Below are 21,681 nucleotides of genomic sequence, written 5' to 3' on the forward strand. Positions count from 1 at the left end.
CCATTTCCCGTGGCTCCACACATAGATTACCACACTGATCCTTAAGGGGACCTCTCTCCTTAGCTATCCTTTTATTCTTAATATACTTAACGAATCTTTTAGGATTCTCCTTTATCTTATCTGCCAGAGAAATCTCATGGCCCCTTTTCGCCCTCCTAATTTCCTGCTTAAGTGTAGTCCTACATACCCTCTACTCAAGGGACTAGCTTGATCCCAGCTGCCTATACCTGACATATGCCTCCTTCTTTGTCCTGACCAGACCCTCAATATCCCTCGTCAACCAAGGTTGCCTAAACTTGCCAGCCTTGCCCTTCCATCTAACAGGAACATGACTGCCCTGAACTCTTCCTATCTCACTTTTAAAAACCTCCCACTTGACAGACTTAAATTTGCTTTTTGTTTGTTTCAACCTTTAGCCCCTTGTTCTACTCTGAATTCAATCAATTTTTCCAGATCCTCAATATCCCTCGTCAATAATCTGGGTCAATCAAGAATAGCCGGCATGGATTTGTTAAAGGCTAATCATAATTGACTTGCTTAAATTCTTTGATCAGGTAACAGAAAAGGTTGATCAAGGTGGTGTAGTAGATTTTCTATATATGGACATTCGACAAAGTACCAAACAGGAGGCTTAAGAAGTTAGAAGCCCAAGGAATTAAGGGGGAAATAACAGAATGGAAATGCAATTGGATCAGTGACAGAAAGCAAATGGATGGCTTTCAGACAGGGAGGTGGTTTCCAGTGGTCATAGAATCATACAGCACACAAACAGGCCCTTTGGCCCATCATGTCTGTGCTGGCCATCAAGCACCTATCTATTCTAATCCCATTTTCCAGCACTTGGCCCATAGCCTTGTATGCTAATGTAAATACTTCTTAAATGTTGAGGGTTCCTCCTCTACCACCTCTTCGGGCAGTGCGTTCCAGATTGCAACCACCCTCTGAGTGAAAAAGTTTTTCCTCAAATCCCCTCTAAACCTCCTGCCCCTTACCTGAAATCTATGCCCCCATGGTTATTGACCCCTCCGCTAAGGGGAAAAAGTTTCTTCCTATCTAACCTATTAATGCCCCTCATAATTTTGTATACCTCAATCATGTCTCTCCTCAGCCTTCTCTAAAGGAAAATAACCCTAGCCTTTTCAGTAAAATAAAAGCAAAATACTACGGATGCTGGAAATCTGAAATAAAAACATGAAATGCTGGAAATACTCAGCAGGTCTGGCAGCATCTGTGGAGAGAGAAGCAGAGTTAATGTTTCTGGTCAGTGACCCTTCTTCAGAACTGGCAAAAATTAGAAATGTAAAAGGTTATAAGCAAGTAAAGTAGGGGTGGGGCAAGAGACAACAAAGGAGAAGGTGTAAATAGGACAAGGTCACAGAATAGCTGACTAGAAGGTCGTAGAGCAAACAATATGTTAATGGTGTGTTGAAAGACAAAGCATTAGTACAGACCTAGCCTTTTCAGTCTCTCTTCATAGCTGAAATGCTCCAGCCCAGGCAACATCCTGGTGAATCTCCTCTGCACCCTCTCCAGTGCAATCACATCCTTCCTATAGTGTGGTGCCCAGAACTGTACACAGTACTCCAGCTGTGGCCTAACTAGCATTTTATACAGCTCCATCATAACCTCCCTGCTCTTATATTCTATGCCTCGGCTAATAAAGGCAAGTATCCCATATGCCTTCCTAACCACCTTATCTACCTGTGCTGCTGCCTTCAGTGATCTATGGCCAAGTACACCAAGGTCCCTCTGACCTTCAGTACTTCCTCGGGTCCTACCATCTATTGTATATTCCCTTGCCTTGTTAGTCCTCCCAAAATGCATCACCTCACACTTTTCAGGATTAAATTCCATTTGCCATTGCTCCGCCCATCTTACCAGCCCATCTATATCGTCCTGTAATCTAAGGCTTTCCTCCTCACTATTTACGACATCGCCAATTTTCATGTCATCTGCGAACTTACTGATCATACCTCCTATATTCACATCAAGTGCTCCCCAAGGATCAGTTTTGGGTCCGTTACTCTTAATTTTTATAAACAACCTACACTCCGATGTGGGAAGCAGCATTATAAAGTTTGTAGATGATAATAAACTTGGCAATGTTGTAGGCAGTTATGAGGATAGTTGTACACTTCAGAATCATAGGAAATAGGAAGAGGAGTAGGTTATTCGGCCCATCGAACGTGCGCCGCCATTCAAACATATCATTGAGTCATATCACGGCCGATCATCTACCTCTATGCCATTTTTCCCCACTATCCCCAAATTCCTTGATGTCATTACCATCCAGAAATCTATCGATTTCTGTCTTGAACATGTTCAATGATTGAGCTTCCACAGCCCTCTGGGGTCACGAATTCTAGATTCACCACCCTCCAAGTAAAGAAATTCCTCATCTTCAGTCTTAAATGGCCTGCTCCTTATTCTGAGACTGTGTCCCTGGTTCTCGACTCACCAACCAGAGGAAACATCCCATCTACATCTATCCCGTCACGCCCTGTAAGAATTTTGTAAGTTTCAATGAGATCACCTCATTCTTCAATACTCTAGAGAATACAGGCCCAGTTTCTGCAATCTCTCCTCCTAAAACAATCCCACCATCCCAGGGATTAGTCTGGTGAACCGCTGTTGCACTCCCTCGATGGCAAGTATATCCGTCCTTAGATAAGGAGACCAAAACTGTACACAATACTCCAGGTGCGGTCTCACCAAGGCTCTATATAATTGCAGCAAGTCATCTTTACTCCTGTACTCAAAACCCCTTGCAGTGAAGGCCAACATACCATTTGCCTTCCTAATTGCTTGCTGCACCTGTATACTAGCTCATGAACAGGGATGACAGACAGGATGGTGAAATGGGCAGAAGATTGACAGATGGGAGTTCAATGCAGAGAAATGTGAAGTAATACACTTCAGGAGGATTGATATGGAAAGACAGGATACCATAAAAAACACATTTTGAAAAGTGTAGATGATTAGAGCGACCTGAGTGTCCATATAAACAAATCCTTAAAGGCAGCGGGGAAAGTTGGTTAGGCAGTTAAAAAAAGTCGTTATTTGGGTTTATAAATAGAGGAATAGAACATAAGAGCAGAGAGATCATGCTCGAACTCAATAATCATTGGTTAGGCCTTAGCCAGAGTATTGAGGATAATTCTGGGCACCACACTTCAGGGAAGTATTTTTTTATTCATTCAGGGATGTGAGTGTCACTGGCCAGGCCAGCATTTATTGCCCATCCTTAATTGCCCTTGAGAAGGTGCTGGTGAGCTGCCTTCTTGAACCGCTGCAGTGCATGTGGGGTAGGTACACCCACAGTGCTGTTAGGAAGGGAGTTCCAGGATTTTGACCCAGCGACAGTGAAGGAATGGTGATATAGTTCCAAGTCAGGATGGTGTGTGACTTGGAGGGGAACTTGCAGGTGGTGGTGTTCCCATGCAACTGCTGCCCTTGTCCTTCTAGTTGGTAGAGGTCGCGGGTTTGGAAGGCGCTGTTTAAGGAGCCTTGGTGCATTGCGGCAGTGCATCTTGTAGATGGTACACACTGATGCCACTGTGCATCGGTAGTGAAGGGAGTGAATGTTGAAGGTGGTGGATGGGGTGCAAATCAAGCGCCTACTTTGTTTTGGATGGAGTCGAGCTTCTTTAATATTGTTGGAGCTGCACCCAACCAGGCAAGTGGAGAGTATTCCATCACACTACTGACTTGTGAAAGGGCACAATTCTAAAGGGGGTGCAGGAGCAGAGGTTGCAGCACAGGTTGAGAAAGCTGTTAATAAAGCACATGGAACTCTAGGCTTTATAAATAGGGGCATAGAGGGGTTAGGGACAATTTGTTAGCTTGGATAGAAGATTGGCTAACCAACAGAAAACAGAGTCAGGATAAAGAGGTCTTTTTCTGGTTGGCAAGATGTAACGAGTGGGGTGCCACAGGGTTTGGTCCTCAGGCCCCAACTATTCACAATCTATATTAATGACTTGGATGCAGGGATAGAAGGTACTATCGCCAAATTTGCAGATGACACTAAAATAGGTGGGATAGTAAGATGCAATAAAGAAATGGATATGGATAGGTTAGGTGAATGGGCCAAATTTGGCAGATGGAATTTAACGTGGATTAGTGTGAGGTTATCCATTTTGGTTGGAAGAATAGAAAGGCAAATTATCTAAATGGAGAGAAACTTCAGAGTGCTTCGGTGCAGAGCGATCTGGGTGTCCTCATGCATGAATCGCAGAAAACAGAAATGCAGGTACAGCAGGTAATAAGGAAGGCAAATGGAATTTTGGCATTTATTGCTAAAGGAATAGAGTATAAAAGTAGGGAAGTGTTGCCACAACTGTACAAGACATTAGTGAGACCGCACCTGGAGTATTGTGTACAGTTTTGGTCCCCTTACTTGAGGGGGGATGTAGTTGCATTGGAGGCAGTTCAGAGGAGGTTCACTCGATTGATTGCAGAGATGAGGGGTTTGTCTGAACAAAGAACAAAGAAAATTACAGCACAGGAACAGGCCCTTCGGCCCTCCAAGCCTGCGCCGATCCAAATCCTCTATCTAAACATGTCGCCTATTTCCTAAAGGTCTGTATCTCTTTGCTTCCTGCCCATTCATGTATCTGTCTAGATACATCTTAAAAGACGCTATCATGCCCGCGTCTACCACCTCCGCTGGCAATGCATTCCAGGCACCCACCACCCTCTGCGTAAAGAACTTTCCACGCATATCCCCCCCTAAACTTTTCCCCTTTCACTTTGAACTCGTGACCCCTCGTAATTGAATCCCCCACTCTGGGAAAAAGCTTCTTGCTATCCACTCTGTCTATACCTCTCATGATTTTGTATACCTCAATCAGGTCCCCCCTCAACCTCCGTCTTTCTAATGAAAATAATCCTAATCTGCTCAACCTCTCTTCATAGCTAGCGCCCTCCATACCAGGCAACATCCTGGTGAACCTCCTCTGCACCCTCTCCAAAGCATCTACATCCTTTTGGTAATGTGGCGACCAGAACTGCATGCTGTATTCCAAATGTGGCCGAACCAAAGTCTTATACAACTGTAACATGACCTGCCAACTCTTGTACTCAATACCCCATCCGATGAAGGAAAGCATGCCGTATGCCTTCTTGACCACTCTATTGACCTGCGTTGCCACCTTCAGGGAACAATGGACCTGAACACCCAAATCTCTCTGTACATCTATTTTCCCCAGGACTTTTCCATTTACTGTATAGTTCACTCTTGAATTGGATCTTCCAAAATGCATCACCTCGCATTTGCCCTGATTGAACTCCATCTGCCATTTCTCTGCCCAACTCTCCAATCTATTTATATTCTGCTGTATTCTCTGACAGTCCCCTTCACTATCTGCTACTCTACCAATCTTAGTGTCGTCTGCAAACTTGCTAATCAGACCACCTATACTTTCCTCCAAATCATTTATGTATATCACAAACAACAGTGGTCCCAGCACGGATCCCTGTGGAACACCACTGGTCACACGTCTCCATTTTGAGAAACTCCCTTCCACTGCTATTCTCTGTCTCCTGTTGCCCAGCCAGTTCTTTATCCATCTAGCTAGTACACCCTGGACCCCATGTGACTTCACTTTCTCCATAAGCCTACCATGGGGAACCTTATCAAACGCCTTACTGAAGTCCATGTATATGACATCTACAGCCCTTCCCTCATCAATCAACTTTGTCACTTCCTCAAAGAATTCTATTAAGTTGGTAAGACATGACCTTCCCTGCACAAAACCATGTTGCCTATCACTGATAAGCCCATTTTCTTCCAGATGGGAATAGATCCTATCCCTCAGTATCTTTTCCAGCAGCTTCCCTACCACTGACGTCAGGCTCACCGGTCTATAATTACCTGGATTATCCTTGCTACCCTTCTTAAACAAGGGGACAACATTAGCAATTCTCCAGTCCTCCGGGACCTCACCCGTGTTTAAGGATGCTGCAAAGATATCTGTTAAGGCCCCAGCTATTTCCTCTCTCGCTTCCCTCAGTAACCTGGGATAGATCCCATCCGGACCTGGGGACTTGTCCACCTTAATGCCTTTTAGAATACCCAACACTTCCTCCCTCCTTATGCCGACTTGACCTAGAGTAATCAAACATCTGTCCCTAACCTCAACATCTGTCATGTCCCTCTCCTCGGTGAATACCGATGCAAAGTACTCGTTTAGAATCTCACCCATTTTTTCTGACTCCACGCATAACTTTCCTCCTTTGTCCTTGAGTGGGCCAATCCTTTCTCTAGTTACCCTCTTGCTCCTTATATATGAATAAAAGGCTTTGGGATTTTCCTTAACCCTGTTTGCTAAAGATATTTCATGACCCCTTTTAGCCCTCTTAATTCCTCGTTTCAGATTGGTCCTACATTCCTGCCTGATGAAGAGAGATCGAGTAGTTTAGGCCTTTACTCTCTAGAGTTTATCAGAATGAGAGGAGATCTAATCGAGGTATATAAGATGATTAAGTGGATTCACAAAGTAGACGTAGGGAGGATGTTTCCTCTGGTGGGGCAATCTCAAACGAGAAATCATAGTTTTAGGATAAATAAAGGCCTTGCAATAAAGGCCAATATACCATTTGCCTTCCAAATTGCTGGCTGTACCTGCATGTTACCTTTCTGCGATTTGTGGACAAGGCCAGCAAATCCCTCAGCGCACCAATATTCTTGGTGTCTCACTTTAAAAAAAAAATCAGTGTGCTTTTCCATTCTTCCTACCAAAGTGGATAATTTCACACTTCCCCACATTATACTCCATTTGTCACCTTCTTGCCTATAATCAGTCTTTATCCTTTTGCAACCTCCCTGAGGAGGAAAAGGGAAGAGGAGCAGAGAGTGAGAAAGCGACAGAAAGAAGGTTGGGGGGGTTGGGGGGGGTGGCGAAGGCAGGTGAGAGAAGAAGAGGTAAGAAAGCAGAAAAGATTCATCAGAATGATTGCAGGGATGAGGAACTTCACTTATGAAGATAGATTGGAGACGTTAGGACTGATTTCCTTGGAGAAGAGCAGACTAAGACAAGATGATAGAGGTATTCAAAATCATGAGGGCTCTGGAGAGAGTGGATAGGGAAAAACTGTTCCCACTCATGAAAGGATTGCGAACGAGAGAGAACAAAGTTAAAGCATTTGGCAAAAGAAGCAAATGCGACAAGGAAAAACATTTTCCACGCAGCGAGTGGTTAAGGTCGGGAGTGCACTGCCTGAGAGTGCGGTGGAGGTAGATTCAACTGAAGCATTCAAAAGGAAATTAGACTGTTATATGAAAAGGAAGAATGTGCAGGGTTAGGGGAAAAGGCAGGGGAGTGGAACTAGGTGAATTGCTCATTGGAAGAGCTGGTGCAGACACGATGGGCTGAATGGCCTCCTTTTGCACTGTAACAATTCTGTGATTCGGAGGTATTTTATTTGTCCTCACCTCTTACAACAGGAAACATTGATATTGCCTCATTACCACATTAGAGAAATTACCTAAATCATGGATGTTGTCCCATGTCAATCCACACAGGTGCAACTTTAACACTTGCAGATGAGGTACATGCTTCAGTTCCTGAAATAAGATGTCCAGACCACTTCCCACATCTTTGTTCATGGAGAGATCCAGAACTTCCAATCTTGTGGTTACAGACAAAGCCTGGCCTTTAGAACAGAAACCAAAAACAAGTTAGTGCTCAATGTGCAAAATGATCATGCAAATCGGAGTATCTGTTTTCACTGATTTAGCCAACCAACAATGATGGATGATATTTGGAATGGAAGGACTCAATAGAACATTCTGCACCTCATTAGGAGATCACACAGAAGAATAGGAATATTTTGTATTCAGTACAAAAAGGCAGACCCAATTTCTGCCCCCAAAGTAGAAGGAAAACTTTGGGATTATTTTCATAAGAAAATTGCTCTTCAATCCATGTAGAATTTTTTAAGAATCAAAGAAAAGCACAATTGTGCTGGAGATTAATAATACCAAAATCATGATATCACTGGAGTCCATTACCAATCCATCTGCCAGTGATTACAGAATCATATAATGATACAGCACAGGTGGCCATTCAGCCCATCGCGCCTGTGCCAACTCTTTGAAAGAGCTATCCAGTTAGTTGTACCTCCTATAGTTCTGTAAATTTTTCCCCCATCAAGTACTTATTAAATTCCATTTTGAATGTTTCGGCTGAAATTTGCCTCCCCCATCCTTTCAGGCAAGGCATTTCAGATCACAGTAACTCAGTACATTTTTTGTTTCTCGTGTCGCTTCTGGTTCTTTTGTCAATCAGCTTAAATCTGTGACCTCCAACCCTTCTGCAACTGGAACCAGTTTCTTATTTACTCTATCAGAACTCATGATTCTGAATACCTCTATCAAATCTCCTCTTAACCTTTGCTCAGAGGAGAACTACCCTTGTTTCTCTAGTGTCTCCATGTTACAATTTTTTTGAAATCCCTGGTACCATTCTAGTAGATCTCCCAAGCAGTGATCTGCTTCCTAAAGTGTGGTGCCCAGAATCGGGCACTATACTGCAGCTCGCACCGAACCAGTGTTTCATGGAGGCTTGGCATAACTTGCTTGTTTTTGTACTCAATAACTTCTAAAGCCAAGGATCCCACATGCCTTTTAAACTTGTCCTGCCACCTTCAAAGATATATGTGCATACACCCACAGGCCTCTCTAGGAACATAGGAGCAGGAGTAGGCCATTAAGCCTGCTATTCAATTAAATCATGGCTGATCATCTACCTCAATGCCACTTTCCCACATTATCCGCATAGCCCTTTATCTCATTAGTATCTAGATATCTATCAATTTCCATCTTGAACATGCTCAATGATTGAGCTTCCACAGCCCTCCGTGGTAGAGAATTCCAAAGATTCACCACCCTCGGAGTGAAGAAATTCCTCATCTCAGTCCTAAATGGCCTACCCCTTATTCTGTTCCTGGACCCCCCTTAAAATTGTACCATTTGGTTTATATCACCTCTCCTCATTCTTCCTACCAAATTGTATCATTTCACATGCCTCAATGTAAAATCGCATCTGCTATGAGTCTTCCCATTTCATGAGACTATGTCCTCCTGAAGTCTGCCACTGTCCTCCTTACTGTTTACCACATTTGAGTTTTGTGTCATCTGCAAACTTTAAATTTATGCCCTGTACACCCAAGTTTAGGTTATTAATATATGTCAGAAAGAGTAGTGGTCCCAATACTGGGCGGCACAGTGGCGCAGTGGTTAGCACCGCAGCCGCACAGCTCCAGCGACCCGGGTTCAGTTCTGGGTACTGCCTGTGTGGAGTTTGCAAGTTCTCCCTGTGTCTGCGTGGGTTTCCTCCGGGTGCTCTGGTTTCCTCCCACAGCCAAAAGACTTGCAGGTTGATAGGTGAATTGGCCATTATAAATTGCCACTAGTATAGGTAGGTGGTAGGGGAATATAGGGACAGGTGAGGATGTGGTAGGAATATGGGATTAGTGTAAATGGGTGGTTAATGGTCGGCACAGACTCGGTGGGCCGAAGGGCCTGTTTCAGTGCTGTATATCTAAATCTAAAAAATCTAAATCTAAATACTGACCCTGGAATACAACACAGTATACCTCCCTGCAGTCTGAAAAACAACCATTCACCACTACTGTCTCTTTTGTGTCTCAGCTAATTTTGTAGCCACACTGCCACTGGCCCTGCCCCTGCATACTGCCACTGTCCTCTGATTCCATGTGATCAGAGCAGCCAAGTACCAATCCAGTCACCCAATGATCACAGCAGCCAATCACCAACTGGTGTTGCTGATCCCAGGACTAACAAGGTGTCTAAACCCCATCACTTCCCACAACTGTTTACAAAGTTGCTCAGCTTGCCTCCAGATATCCTGCCTGGGGTTGGACAGGGTAGTATCCATAGTTGTAAAAGTAAGTTTCAGGAGGAACAATGCTTGGCAACTGCAGCCTTGGGTAAGCTTGGAATAGCAATGCTCAAATAATCCTCAGGATTCTTTACAAGTAACCAGTTACAGACAGTTAACCACATAGGAAAACACTCAAAACCCAAAATCTGGAAACTGCTTCATTTCCTTCAGATATTTATCCAATGTACAGTTCATGGCTCCCTCTCTCTGCAGAAGGTAGCTTGATCTAAACAGTATGTGAAACCTTCCCTTTTCTAGCCAGCCTGTGTCCCCAAGTTAGAGAATTTGTAAGCTACCCATTCGCAGACAAAGCTGAATAATCATCAAGCTGGCTTTATGAACGGAGAGCCAGTAAAGGATTCACAACATTCAAACTGCACTGATCAACAAGCACATTATAGCCCACCATCACTCTCCATTGCAGATGCAAAATCACAGACTCTGCACCTCAGATTTCCCACAATACTCTCCTTATGAGGTGCCCGATAATTAAGTGATAACGACAATGTTCAGGACAATGGGACTGTACTGTAACTCAGTACAACCTCTAAAGTATAACGTCCCAAGGCACTTCACAGCAGAGCTATCAAAAATGATACCGGGCCGCCATGAGATATTAGGACAGGTGACCAAAAGCTTGGTCAGAGAGGTAAGTTTTAATGAGTGACTTAAAGGAGACAGAGGTAAAGGGTCTTAGGGAAGTAATTCCAGAGCAGGCAGCTGAAGATGGCTTGACGTGTGTCATGGGGAAGGTGTTCGAATCGATCATTAAAGCGGCTATAGCTGGGCACTAAGAAAAATTCAAGGTAAGCGGGAATAGTCAGCACGGCTTTGTGAAAGGGAGATCATGTTTAACCAATTTATTGGAATTCTTTGAAGGAGTAACTTGAGAGATGGTGCAGGAAGGAGGGGTTCAGATTTTTGGGACATTGGGACCGGTTCTGGGGGAGGTGGGACTATTACAAATTGGACGGTCCACACCTGGGCCGGACTGGAACCAATGTCCTTGGAGGTGCTTTTGCTAACGCTGTTGGGGAGGGTTTAAACTAATGTGGCAGGGGGATGGGAACCAATTGAGGTCAGTTGACAGTAAGGAGGTAGTAACAAAAGCCTGTAAGGAACTAGATAATGAAGTCAGTGTGACTAAGGGGAAGAGCAGGCAGGGAGCAGATGATGAATATAAAGGGACTGGTGGTCTGAGGTGCATTTGTTTTAATGCAAGAAGTGTAGTAGGTAAGGCAGATGAACTTAGGGCTGGGATTAGTACCTGGGAGTATGATGTTATTGCTATTACTGAGACTTGGTTGAGGGAAGGGCATGATTGGCAACTAAATATCCCAGGATATCGATGCTTCAGGCGGGATAGAGAGGGAGGTAAAAGGGGTGGAGGAGTTGCATTACTGGTCAAAGAGGATATCACAGCTGTGCTGAAGGAGGGCACTATGGAGGACTCGAGCAGTGAGGCAATATGGACAGAACTCAGAAATAGGAAGGGTGCGGTAACAATGTTGGGGCTGTACTACAGGCCTCCCAACAGCGAGCGTGAGATAGAGGTACAAATATGTAAACAGATTATGGAAAGATGTAGGAGCAACAGGGTGGCGGTGATAGGAGATTTTAATTTTCCCAACATTGACTGGGATTCGCTTAGTGTTAGAGGTCCAGATGGTGCAGAATTTGTAAGGAGCATCCAGGAGGGTTTTCTAGAGCAGTATGTAAATAGTCCAACTCGGGAAGGGGCCATACTGGACCTGGTGTTGGGGAATGAGCCCGGCCAGGTTGTTGAAGTTTCAGTAGGGGACTACTTTGGGAATAGTGATCACAATTCCGTAAGCTTTAAAATACTCATGGACAAAGACGAGAGTGGTCCAAAAGGGAGAGTGCTAAATTGGGGGAAGGCCAACTACACCAAAATTCGGCAGGAGCTGGGAAATGTAGATTGGGAGCAGCTGTTTGAAGGTAAATCCACATGTGATATGTGGGAGGCTTTTAAAGAGAGGTTGATTAGCGTGCAGGAGAGACATGTTCCTGTGAAAATGAGGGATAGAAATGGCAAGATTAGGGAACCATGGATGACAGGTGAAATTGTGAGACTAGCTAAGAGGAAAAAGGAAGCATACATAAGGTCTAGGCGGCTGATGAAAGACGAAGCTTTGAAAGAATATCGGGAATGTAGGACCAATCTGAAACGAGGAATTAAGAGGGCTAAAAGGGGTCATGAAATATCTTTAGCAAACAGGGTTAAGGAAAATCCCAAAGCCTTTTATTCATATATAAGGAGAAAGAGGGTAACAAGAGAAAGGATTGGCCCACTGAAGGACAAAGGAGGAATGTTATGCTTGGACTCAGAGAAAATGGGTGAGATTCTAAACGAGTACTTTGCATCGGTATTCACCGAGGAGAGGGACATGACGGATGTTGAGGTTAGGAACAGATGTTTGATTACTCTAGGTCAAGTCGGCATAAGGAGGGAGGAAGTGTTGGGTATTCTAAAGGGCATTAAAGTGGACAAGTCCCCAGGTCCGGATGGGATCTATCCCAGGTTACTGAGGGAAGCGAGAGAGGAAATAGCTGGGGCCTTAACAGATATCTTTGCAGCATCCTTAAACACGGGTGAGGTCCCGGAGGACTGGAGAATTGCTAATGTTGTCCCCTTGTTTAAGAAGGGTAGCAGGGATAATCCAGGTAATTATAGACCGGTGAGCCTGACGTCAGTGGTAGGGAAGCTGCTGGAGAAGATACTGAGGGATAGGATCTATTCCCATCTGGAAGAAAATGGGCTTATCAGTGATAGGCAACATGGTTTTGTGCAGGGAAGGTCATGTCTTACCAACTTAATAGAATTCTTTGAGGAAGTGACAAAGTTGATTGATGAGGGAAGGGCTGTCGATGTCATATACATGGACTTCAGTAAGGCGTTTGATAAGGTTCCCCATGGCAGGCTGATGGAGAAAGTGAAGGCGCTTGGGGTCCAAGGTGTACTAGCTAGATGGATAAAGAACTGGCTGGGCAACAGGAGACAGAGAGTAGCAGTAGAAGGGAGTTTTTCAAAATGGAGACGTGTGACCAGTGGTGTTCCACAGGGATCCGTGCTGGGACCACTGTTGTTTGTGATATACATTAATGATTTGGAGGAAAGTATAGGTGGACTGATTAGCAAATTTGCAGACGACACTAAGATTGGTGGAGTAGCAGATAGTGAAGGGGACTGTCAGAGAATACAGCAGAATATAGATAGATTGGAGAGTTGGGCAGAGAAATGGCAGATGGAGTTCAATCAGGGCAAATGCGAGGTGATGCATTTTGGAAGATCCAATTCAAGAGTGAACTATACAGTAAATGGAAAAGTCCTGGGGAAAATTGATGTCCAGCGAGATTTGGGTGTTCAGGTCCACTGTTCCCTGAAGGTGGCAACGCAGGTAAATAGAGTGGTCAAGAAGGCATACGGCATGCTTTCCTTCATCGGACGGGGCATTGAGTACAAGAGTTGGCAGGTCATGTTACAGTTGTATAGGAATTTGGTTCGGCCACATTTGGAATACTGCGTACAGTTCTGGTCGCCACATTATCAAAAGGATGTGGATGCTTTGGAGAGGGTGCAGAGGAGGTTCACCAGGATGTTGCCTGGTATGGAGGGCGCTAGCTATGAAGAGAGGTTGAGCAGATTAGGATTATTTTCATTAGAAAGACGGAGGTTGAGGGGGGACCTGATTGAGGTGTACAAAATCATGAGAGGTATAGACAGGGTGGATAGCAAGAGGCTTTTTCCCAGAGTGGGGGTTTCAATTACTAGAGGACACGAGTTCAAAGTGAAAGGGGAAAAGTTTAGGGGGGATATGCGTGGAAAGTTCTTTACGCAGAGGGTGGTGGGCACCTGGAACGCATTGCCAGCGGAGGTGGTAGATGCGGGCACGATGGAGTCTTTTAAGATGTATCTAGACAGATACATGAATGGGCAGGAAGAAAAGAGATACAGAACCTTAGAAAATAGGCGACATGTTTAGAGAGAGGATCTGGATCGGCGCAGGCTTGGAGGGCCGAAGGGCCTGTTCCTGTGCTGTAATTATCTTTGTTTGTTTTTTGTTATAAAGGGGAGCCTGTTGACATACTGTACTTGGATTTCCAGAGGGCATTTGACAAGGTGCCACATAAAAGGTTATTGCGCAAAGTAGGAGGTAACATATTAGCATGGATAGAAGATTGGCCAGCTGGCAGAAACATTAAGCGAAAGCATAAATGGATCCTTTTGATTGGCAGGATGTGACGAGTGGAGTCCTGCAGGGGTCTGTGCTGGGGCCTCAACATTTTACAATTTATATCAATGACTTAGATGTGGGGAGAGATGGCATGGTAGCTAAACTTGCAATGACCAAAGATAGGTAGGAAAGTATGTTGTGAAGAGGACATAAGGAGGTTGCAGACCAATATAGATAGGTTGAGTGAGTGGGCAAAAATCTGGCAGATGGATTATAATGTGGGAAAACGTGAAGTTGTTCACTTTGGCAGGAAGAATAAAAAAAGCAGAGTATTACTTAAACAGAGAATGACTGCAGAATTCCGAGGTGCAGAGGGATCTAGGTGTTCTAGTGCATGAGTCACAAAATGTTAGTATGCAGGGGCAGCAAGAAATAAAGAAGGCTAATGGAATGCTATCCTTTATTACAAGAGGAATTGAAAATAAAAGTAAGGATGTTATGCATCAGTTATACAGGGCATTGGTGAGACCACATCTCAAATATTGTGTACCGTTTTGGCCTCCCAACTTAAGGAAGGATGTAAATGCTTTGGAGGCGGTTCAGAGGAGGTTTACTAGATTGATACCTGGAATGAGCGGGTTACCTTATGAGAAAAGGTTGGACAGACTGGGTTTGTTTTCACTGGAGTGAAGAGTGAGGGGGAACTTGATTGAAGTATATAAGATCCTGAACGGTCTTGACAAGGTGGATGTGGAAAGGATGTTTCCTCTTGTGGGTGAGTTCAGAACTAGGGGTCACTGTTTTAAAATTTGAGGTCGCCCTTTTAGGACAGAGATGAGTCACAGAGTTATACAGCACAGAAACAGGCCCTTCGGCCTATCGTGTCTGTGCCGGCCATCAAGCACCGAACTACTCTAATCCCATTTTCCAAGGTAACTGCGGGAGGACACCTCGGAGGGGTCATGCAGCGAGGTAATATGGGTGGAGCTCAGGAATAGGAAGGGTGCAGTCACTATGTTGGGGGTTTTCTACAGGCCTCCCAACAGCCAGCGGGAGGTGGAGGAGCAGATATGTAGACAGATTTTGATAAGACGTAAAGGCAACAGGGTTGTAGTGGTGGGTGATTTTAACTTCCCCTATATTGACTGGGACTCACTTAGTGCTAGGGGCTTGGATGGGGCAGAATTTGTAAGGAGCATCCAGGAGGGCTTCTTGAAACAATATGTAGATAGTCCAACTAGGGATGGGGCCGTACTGGACGTGGTATTGGGGAATGAGCCCGGCCAGGTGGTCGAAGTTTCAGTAGGGCAGCGTACAGTGACCATAATTCCATAGGTTTTAAGGTACTTGTGGATAAGGATAAGAGTAGTCCTCGGGTGAAGGTGCTAAATTGGGGGAAGGCTAATTATAATAATATTAGGCAGGAACTGAAGAATTTAGATTGGGGGCGGCTGTTTAAGGGTAAATCAACATCTGACATGTGGGGGTCATTCAAACGTCAGTGGATTAGAATCCAGGACCAGCATGTTCCTGTGAGGAAGGAGGATAAGTTTGGCAAGTTTCGGGAACCTTGGATAACGCGGGATATTGAGAGCCTAGTCAAAAAGCAAAAGGAAGCATTCGTAAGGGCTGGAAGGCTAGGAACAGACGAATCCCTTGAGGAATATAAAGACAGTAGAAAGGAACTTAAGCAAGGAGTCAGGGGGGCTAAAAGGGGTCATGAAAAGTCATTGGCAAACAGGATTAAGGAAAATCCCAAGGCTTTTTATATGTATATAAAGAGCAAGAGGGTAACCAGGGAAAGGGTTGGCCCACTCAAGGACAGAGAATGGAATCTATGTGTGGAGCCAGAGGAAATGGGCGAGGTACTAAATGAGTACTCTGCATCAGTATTCACCAAAGAGAAGGACTTGGTGGATGACGAGCCTAGGGAAGGGAGTGTAGATAGTCTCAGTCATCTCATTATCAAAAAGGAGGAGGTGTTGGGTGTCTTGCAAAGCATTAAGGTAGATATGGCCCCAGGGCCTGATGGGATCTCCCCCAGAATACTGAGGGAGGCAAGGGAAGAAATTGCTGGGGCCTTGACGGTAATCTTTGCATCCTCATTGGCTACAGGTGAGGTCCCAGAGGACTGGAGAATAGCCAATGTTGTTCCTTTGTTTAAGAAGGGTAGCAAGGATAATCCAGGAAATTATTCAGTAAATTTTATCCAGTAAATGGAAACGTCCGAGGGAAAACTGATGTACAGAGAGATTTGGGTGTTCAGGTCCATTGTTCCCTGAAGGTGGCAATGCAGGTCAATAGAGTGGTCAAGAAGGCATACGGCATGCTTTCCTTCATCGGACGGGGTATTGAGTACAAGGGTTGGCAGGTCATGTTACAGTTGTATAGGACTTTGGTTCGGCCACATTTGAAATACTGCGTGCAGTTCTGGTCGCCACATTACCAAAAGGATGTGGATGCTTTGGAGAGGGTGCAGAGGAGGTTCACCAGGTATGTTGCCTGGTATGGAGGGTGCTAGCTATGAAGAGAGGTTGAGTAGATTAGGATTATTTTCATTAGAAAGACGGAGGTTGAGGGGGGACCTGATTGAGGTGTACAAAATCATGAGAGGTATAGACAGGGCGGATAGCAAGAAGCTTTTTCCCCCAGAGTGGGGGATTCAATTACAAGGGGACACGAGTTCAAAGTGAAAGGGGAAAAGTTTAGGGGGGATATGCGTGGAAAGTTCTTTACGCAGAGGTTGGTGGGTGCCTGGAACGCATTGCCAGTGGAGGTGGTAGACGCGGGCACGATAGCATCTTTTAAGATGTATCTAGACAGATACATGAATGGGCAGGAAGTAAAGAAATACAGACCATTAGAAAATAGGCGACAGGTTTAGATGGAGGATTTGGATCGGCGTAGGCTTGGAGGGCCGAAGGGCCTGTTCCTGTGCTGTAATTTTCTTTGTTCTTTATAGGCCGGTGAGTCTTACGTCAGTGGCAGGGAAATTATTAGAGAGGATTCTTCGGGACAGGATTTAATCCCATTTGGAAACAAACAAACTTATTAGTGAGAGGCAGTATGGTTTTGTGAAGGGGAGGTCATGTCTCACGAATTTGATTGAGTTTTTTGAGGAAGTGATGAAGATGGTTGATGCAGGAAGGGCAGTGGATGTTATCTATATGGACTTCAGGAAAGCCTTTGACAAGGTCCCTCATGGCAAGCTAGGACAAAAGGTGAAGTCACATGGGATCAGAGGTGAGCTGGCAAGATGGATACAGAACTGGCTCAGTCGTATAAGACAGAGGGTAGCAGTGTAAGGGTGCTTTTCTGAATGGAGGGATGTGACTAGTGGTGTTCTGCAGGGATCAGTGCTGGGACCTTTGCTGTTTATAGTATATATAAATGATTTGGAGGAAAATGTAGCTGGTCTGATTAGCAAGTTTGCGGACGACACAGCGATTGGTGGAGTTGCGGATAGTGATGAGGATTGTCAGAGGATACAGCAGGATATAGATCGGTTGGAGACTTGGGCGGAGAAATGGCAGATGGAGTTTAATCCGGACGAATGTGAAGTAATGCATTTAGGAAGGTCTAATGCAGGTGGGAAGTATACAGTAAATGGCAGAACCCTTAGGAGTATTGACAGGCAGAGAGATCTGGGCGTACAGGTCCACAGGTCACTGAAAGTGGCAACGCAGGTGGATAAGGTAGTCAAGAAGGCATACGGCATGCTTGCCTTCATCGGTCGGGGCATAGAGTATAAAAATTGGCAAGTCATGCTGCAGCTGTACAGAACTTTAGTTAGGTCACACTTAGAATATTGCGTGCAATTCTGGTCGCCACACTACCAGAAGGACGTGGAGGCTTTGGAGAGGGTACAGAAGAGGTTTACCAGGATAAAAGCAAAATACTGCGGATGCTGGAAATCTGAAACAAAAACAAGAAATGCTGGATTCACTCAGCAGGTCTGGCAGCATCTGTGGAAAGAGAAGCAGAGTTAACGTTTCGGGTCAGTGACCCTTCTTCGGAACTCAAGGTTTACCAGGATGTTGCCTGGTCTGAAGGGCATTAGCTATGAGGAGAGGTTGGATAAACTCGGATTGTTTTCACTGGAACGATGGAGGTGGAGGGGCGACATGATAGAGGTTTACAAAGTTATGAGCGGCATGGACAGAGTGGATAGTCAGAAGCTTTTTCCCAGGGTGGAAGAGTCAGTTACTAGGGGACATAGGTTTAAGGTGAGAGGGGCATAATTTAGAGGGAATGCGCGATGCAAGTTCTTTACACAGAGGGTGGTGAGTGCCTGGAACTTGCTGCCGGGGGAGGTGGTGGAAGCAGGTACGATAGCGACGTTTAAGAGGCATCTTGACAAATATCTGAATAGGATGGGAATAGAGGGATATGGGCCCCGGATGTGCAAAAGAACAAAGAACAAAAAGAAGAACAGTACAGCAGAGGAACAGGCCATTCGGCCCTCCAAGCCTGCGCCGATCTTGATGCCTGCCTAAACTAACACCTTCTGCACTTGATTCTGCTCTGCAGAATGTTTTAGTTTAGGCAGGCATCAAGATTGGCGCAGGCTTAGAGGGCCGAATGGCCTGTTTCTCTGCTGTACTGTTCTTTGTCCTTGTCATCGCCCTAACAGTATCCAAAGCGGTATATCTGTTTGAGAGGGGGATGGCCACAGGGGACTCCTGTACTACCTGCCTGCGCCTACTACTCTGTCTGGTGGTCACCCATCTCTTTTCTGCCTGTGCAGCCATTACCTGCAGTGTGACCACCTCACTAAACGTGCTATCCACGACATCCTCAGCATCACGGATGCTCCACAGTGAAACCACCTGCAGCTCCAGCTCCGTAATGTGGGTAGTCAGTAGCTGCAGCTGGATACACTTCCTGCACACATGGTCACCAGGGACACTGGAAGCGTCCCTGATTTACCATATAGCGCGGGAGGAGTATATGACGGGGCTGAGCTCTCCTGCCATGACTTGCCCTTAGACTAATTAGTTACACCCTTAATTAAAAAATACTAATTACACAGGGGCCTTGTTGTACTCCAATCCCTCAGATTCAGAGAGGCTACTTAATCCAAAAGGCAGATCTGCTTGACTAATGTAATTCAATTTTTTGATGAAGTAACAGAGAAGGTTGATGGGAATGTGGTGGATGTTGTTTGTATGGATTTTGAGAGAGCATTTGATAAAGTACCACATAAATGGTTGGTTAACAAAATTGAGGCTCATGGAATAGGAGGTTCAGTGGCCAACTGGATAAAAAAAAATTGGCTTAAGGACAGAAAACAGCAAGTTGTCGCAAATGGTTACTTTTCAGACTGGAGGATGGTAGACAGTGGTGTTCCCCAAGGGTCAGTGCTGGGACCACTGCTTTTCTTGCTATATATAAATGACTTGGATCTTGGAATACAGAGTAGAATCTCAAAATTTACTGGCAACACCAAACTTGGAGGTGCACAGTGAGGATAAAATGAACCACCTGCAACAGGACATAGATAGGCTAGAGGAGTGGGCAAGACAGGTAACAGATGGAATATAGAGAAGTCTGAGGTGATGGATTTTGGCAGAAGGAATAGGGAGAGGCAATGTATACTTAATGGCACAGTTCTAAAGAGTGTGCAGGAAAAGATGGACACGGGGGTTCATGTGCATCGATCTTTGAAGGTGGCAGGACCTATTGAGAGAGTGGTTAGTAAAGCATACGGGATCTTGGGCTTCCTAAATAGAAGCAGGGTTTGTTCTCCTTAGAACAAAGGAGATTGAGGGGAGATTTAATAGAAGTGTACAAGATTATGAGAGACAGATAAGTTAGACAAGGAAAGACTGCTCCCATTAACTAATGGTACAAGGACCAGGGAACACAGATTGAAAGTTTTGAGCAAGAGATACAAAGCGAATATGAGCAAGAACCATTTACACAGAGGGTGGAATAACCTGGAACTCGCTGCCCACAAGGGTGGCTGAAGCAGAGACAATGACTTTAAAAGGAAGTTGGATAGCTACTTGAGAGAAGTAGACTTGCAGGGCTACGGTGATTGAGCTGTGGAGTGGGACTGACTGCATAGCCAGTATGGACTTGATGGTCATCTTGTGTGCTGTAAATGGCTGATGATATGGCTAAAACTCCCACCCCACCCCCCGGTGTTTCCACCCATGTCTGCAATCTTCAGTGCTGCAAAATTTGTGATCTGAGCCCCATTACTGAGTGAGAAATGGAAAAACGATAACTTCAGGGACAGGAGTTACCAGGACAGCCCTCAGTTTCTCTGACTGATTATTCAGATCGACATTCACATGACCCTGCAGTTCTGCTGGTCTTCCCAGGACTGTAGTTAAATACCAAGGAGGACTGAGACAAAATCCTGGAATACAGTAATAAATTTGCAGAATGGGTGCGCAATTGGTAAATTAATTTCAATATAGGTAAGTGTGATATTTCCAGTGTCAGAGGCCAGCTGAATACAACTGCATAGGTGTTGTCAGTAGTCATTTGCACAGCGCCTGGCTGTTCTTTGTGCTGCGCTTCTGGCTACTTTCAGTGCTACGGATGTTAACTCACTGGGGGCTTTCTTGTAGTTCAGCAGTGCAGTGCCCTTCGCGGCTATGACAGGTTCCAGCTCTACAAAGTGAGATTGAAACCAGTCTGCATTATGCTTCACACATTTGCCATAGGTGGTCATTGCTGAGTCATAGATGGCATCTCTGATGTGGACCCACTTGGTCTCTGCATCCCCTGCAGGAGTGTTTTGAAGGGCTTTTTCAAGTGGATTTAGAAACTTATGTAACAGCTGTAGATAAGAAATTTTGTTAGTGTTGATGCGCGGGCAGCCCTTCTGCTTGCAGTGATGTAGCTTCTTTGGTTTGAGGCTAACTTTGCTGCACACCAGGGAGTGGTCGGTGTTGCAGTCCACACTGTGGAAGCTGCATGTGATTTGGACACGGTTTAAAGAGGCTCGCCTTGTGACGATGAGGTCCAGCTGGTGCCAGTGACGTGATCTTGAGTGTCTCCAAGAAACCTGGTGTCAGGGTTTAGTATGAAAGAACGAGTTGGTGATGCAGAGGTTGTGATAGGTAGACAACTCAAGCAGTCTCTGTCCATTCTCATTCATCCTTCCAATGCCATAGCACCCAAGACAGGAGGGCCATGAGTCATGGTCGGCCCCAACCCTGGCATTAAAGTCCCCCAGCAGGAACAGATGTTCGGTATTGGGGATGCTACTAATGATATTATGGAGTTCCTCGTAGAACTGGTCTTTATCTTCAGGTGGGGAGCAGAGTGTTGGAGCATAGATGCTGAGTAGGTGTACTGGACCAGAGGCGGTGAACAGTTGGATCGACAGTATGTGTTCCGAGCCATTTGAAGGTGGCTGTATCATGCTGAGCAAAGAGTTTCTGATGGCGAAGCCCACTCCATGCTGTCTTGGTTCTTCAGGATCCCTACCCTGCCAGAAGAAGGTGTAGTCTTGTTCCCTTAGAGATCCACTCGCAGGGAGGCGTGTCTCCTGAAGTGCTGCAATGTCTACACTGAGTCTACTGAGCTCGTTGTTAATGATGGCGGTCTTCCGAGAGTCA

At 45.2% G+C, this 21,681-nt stretch overlaps 1 protein-coding gene across 4 annotated transcripts in view; it reads right to left on the reverse strand.

Annotated features, from left to right (window-relative positions):
• LOC137374993 (leucine-rich repeat-containing protein 31-like) overlaps window positions 1-21,681 on the reverse strand; it is a 116,396-nt gene that overhangs the window by 47,476 nt on the left and 47,239 nt on the right. For all 4 annotated transcript variants that reach the window (XM_068041616.1, XM_068041614.1, XM_068041613.1 and 1 more), the window contains exon 7: window positions 7,489-7,656. In XM_068041616.1, the coding sequence (XP_067897717.1) occupies window positions 7,489-7,656 (168 nt within the window). The remainder of the gene's footprint in view (window positions 1-7,488; window positions 7,657-21,681) is intronic.

The sequence above is a fragment of the Heterodontus francisci genome, chromosome 11, assembly GCF_036365525.1.
Source record: "Heterodontus francisci isolate sHetFra1 chromosome 11, sHetFra1.hap1, whole genome shotgun sequence".
NCBI lineage: Eukaryota > Metazoa > Chordata > Chondrichthyes > Heterodontiformes > Heterodontidae > Heterodontus > Heterodontus francisci.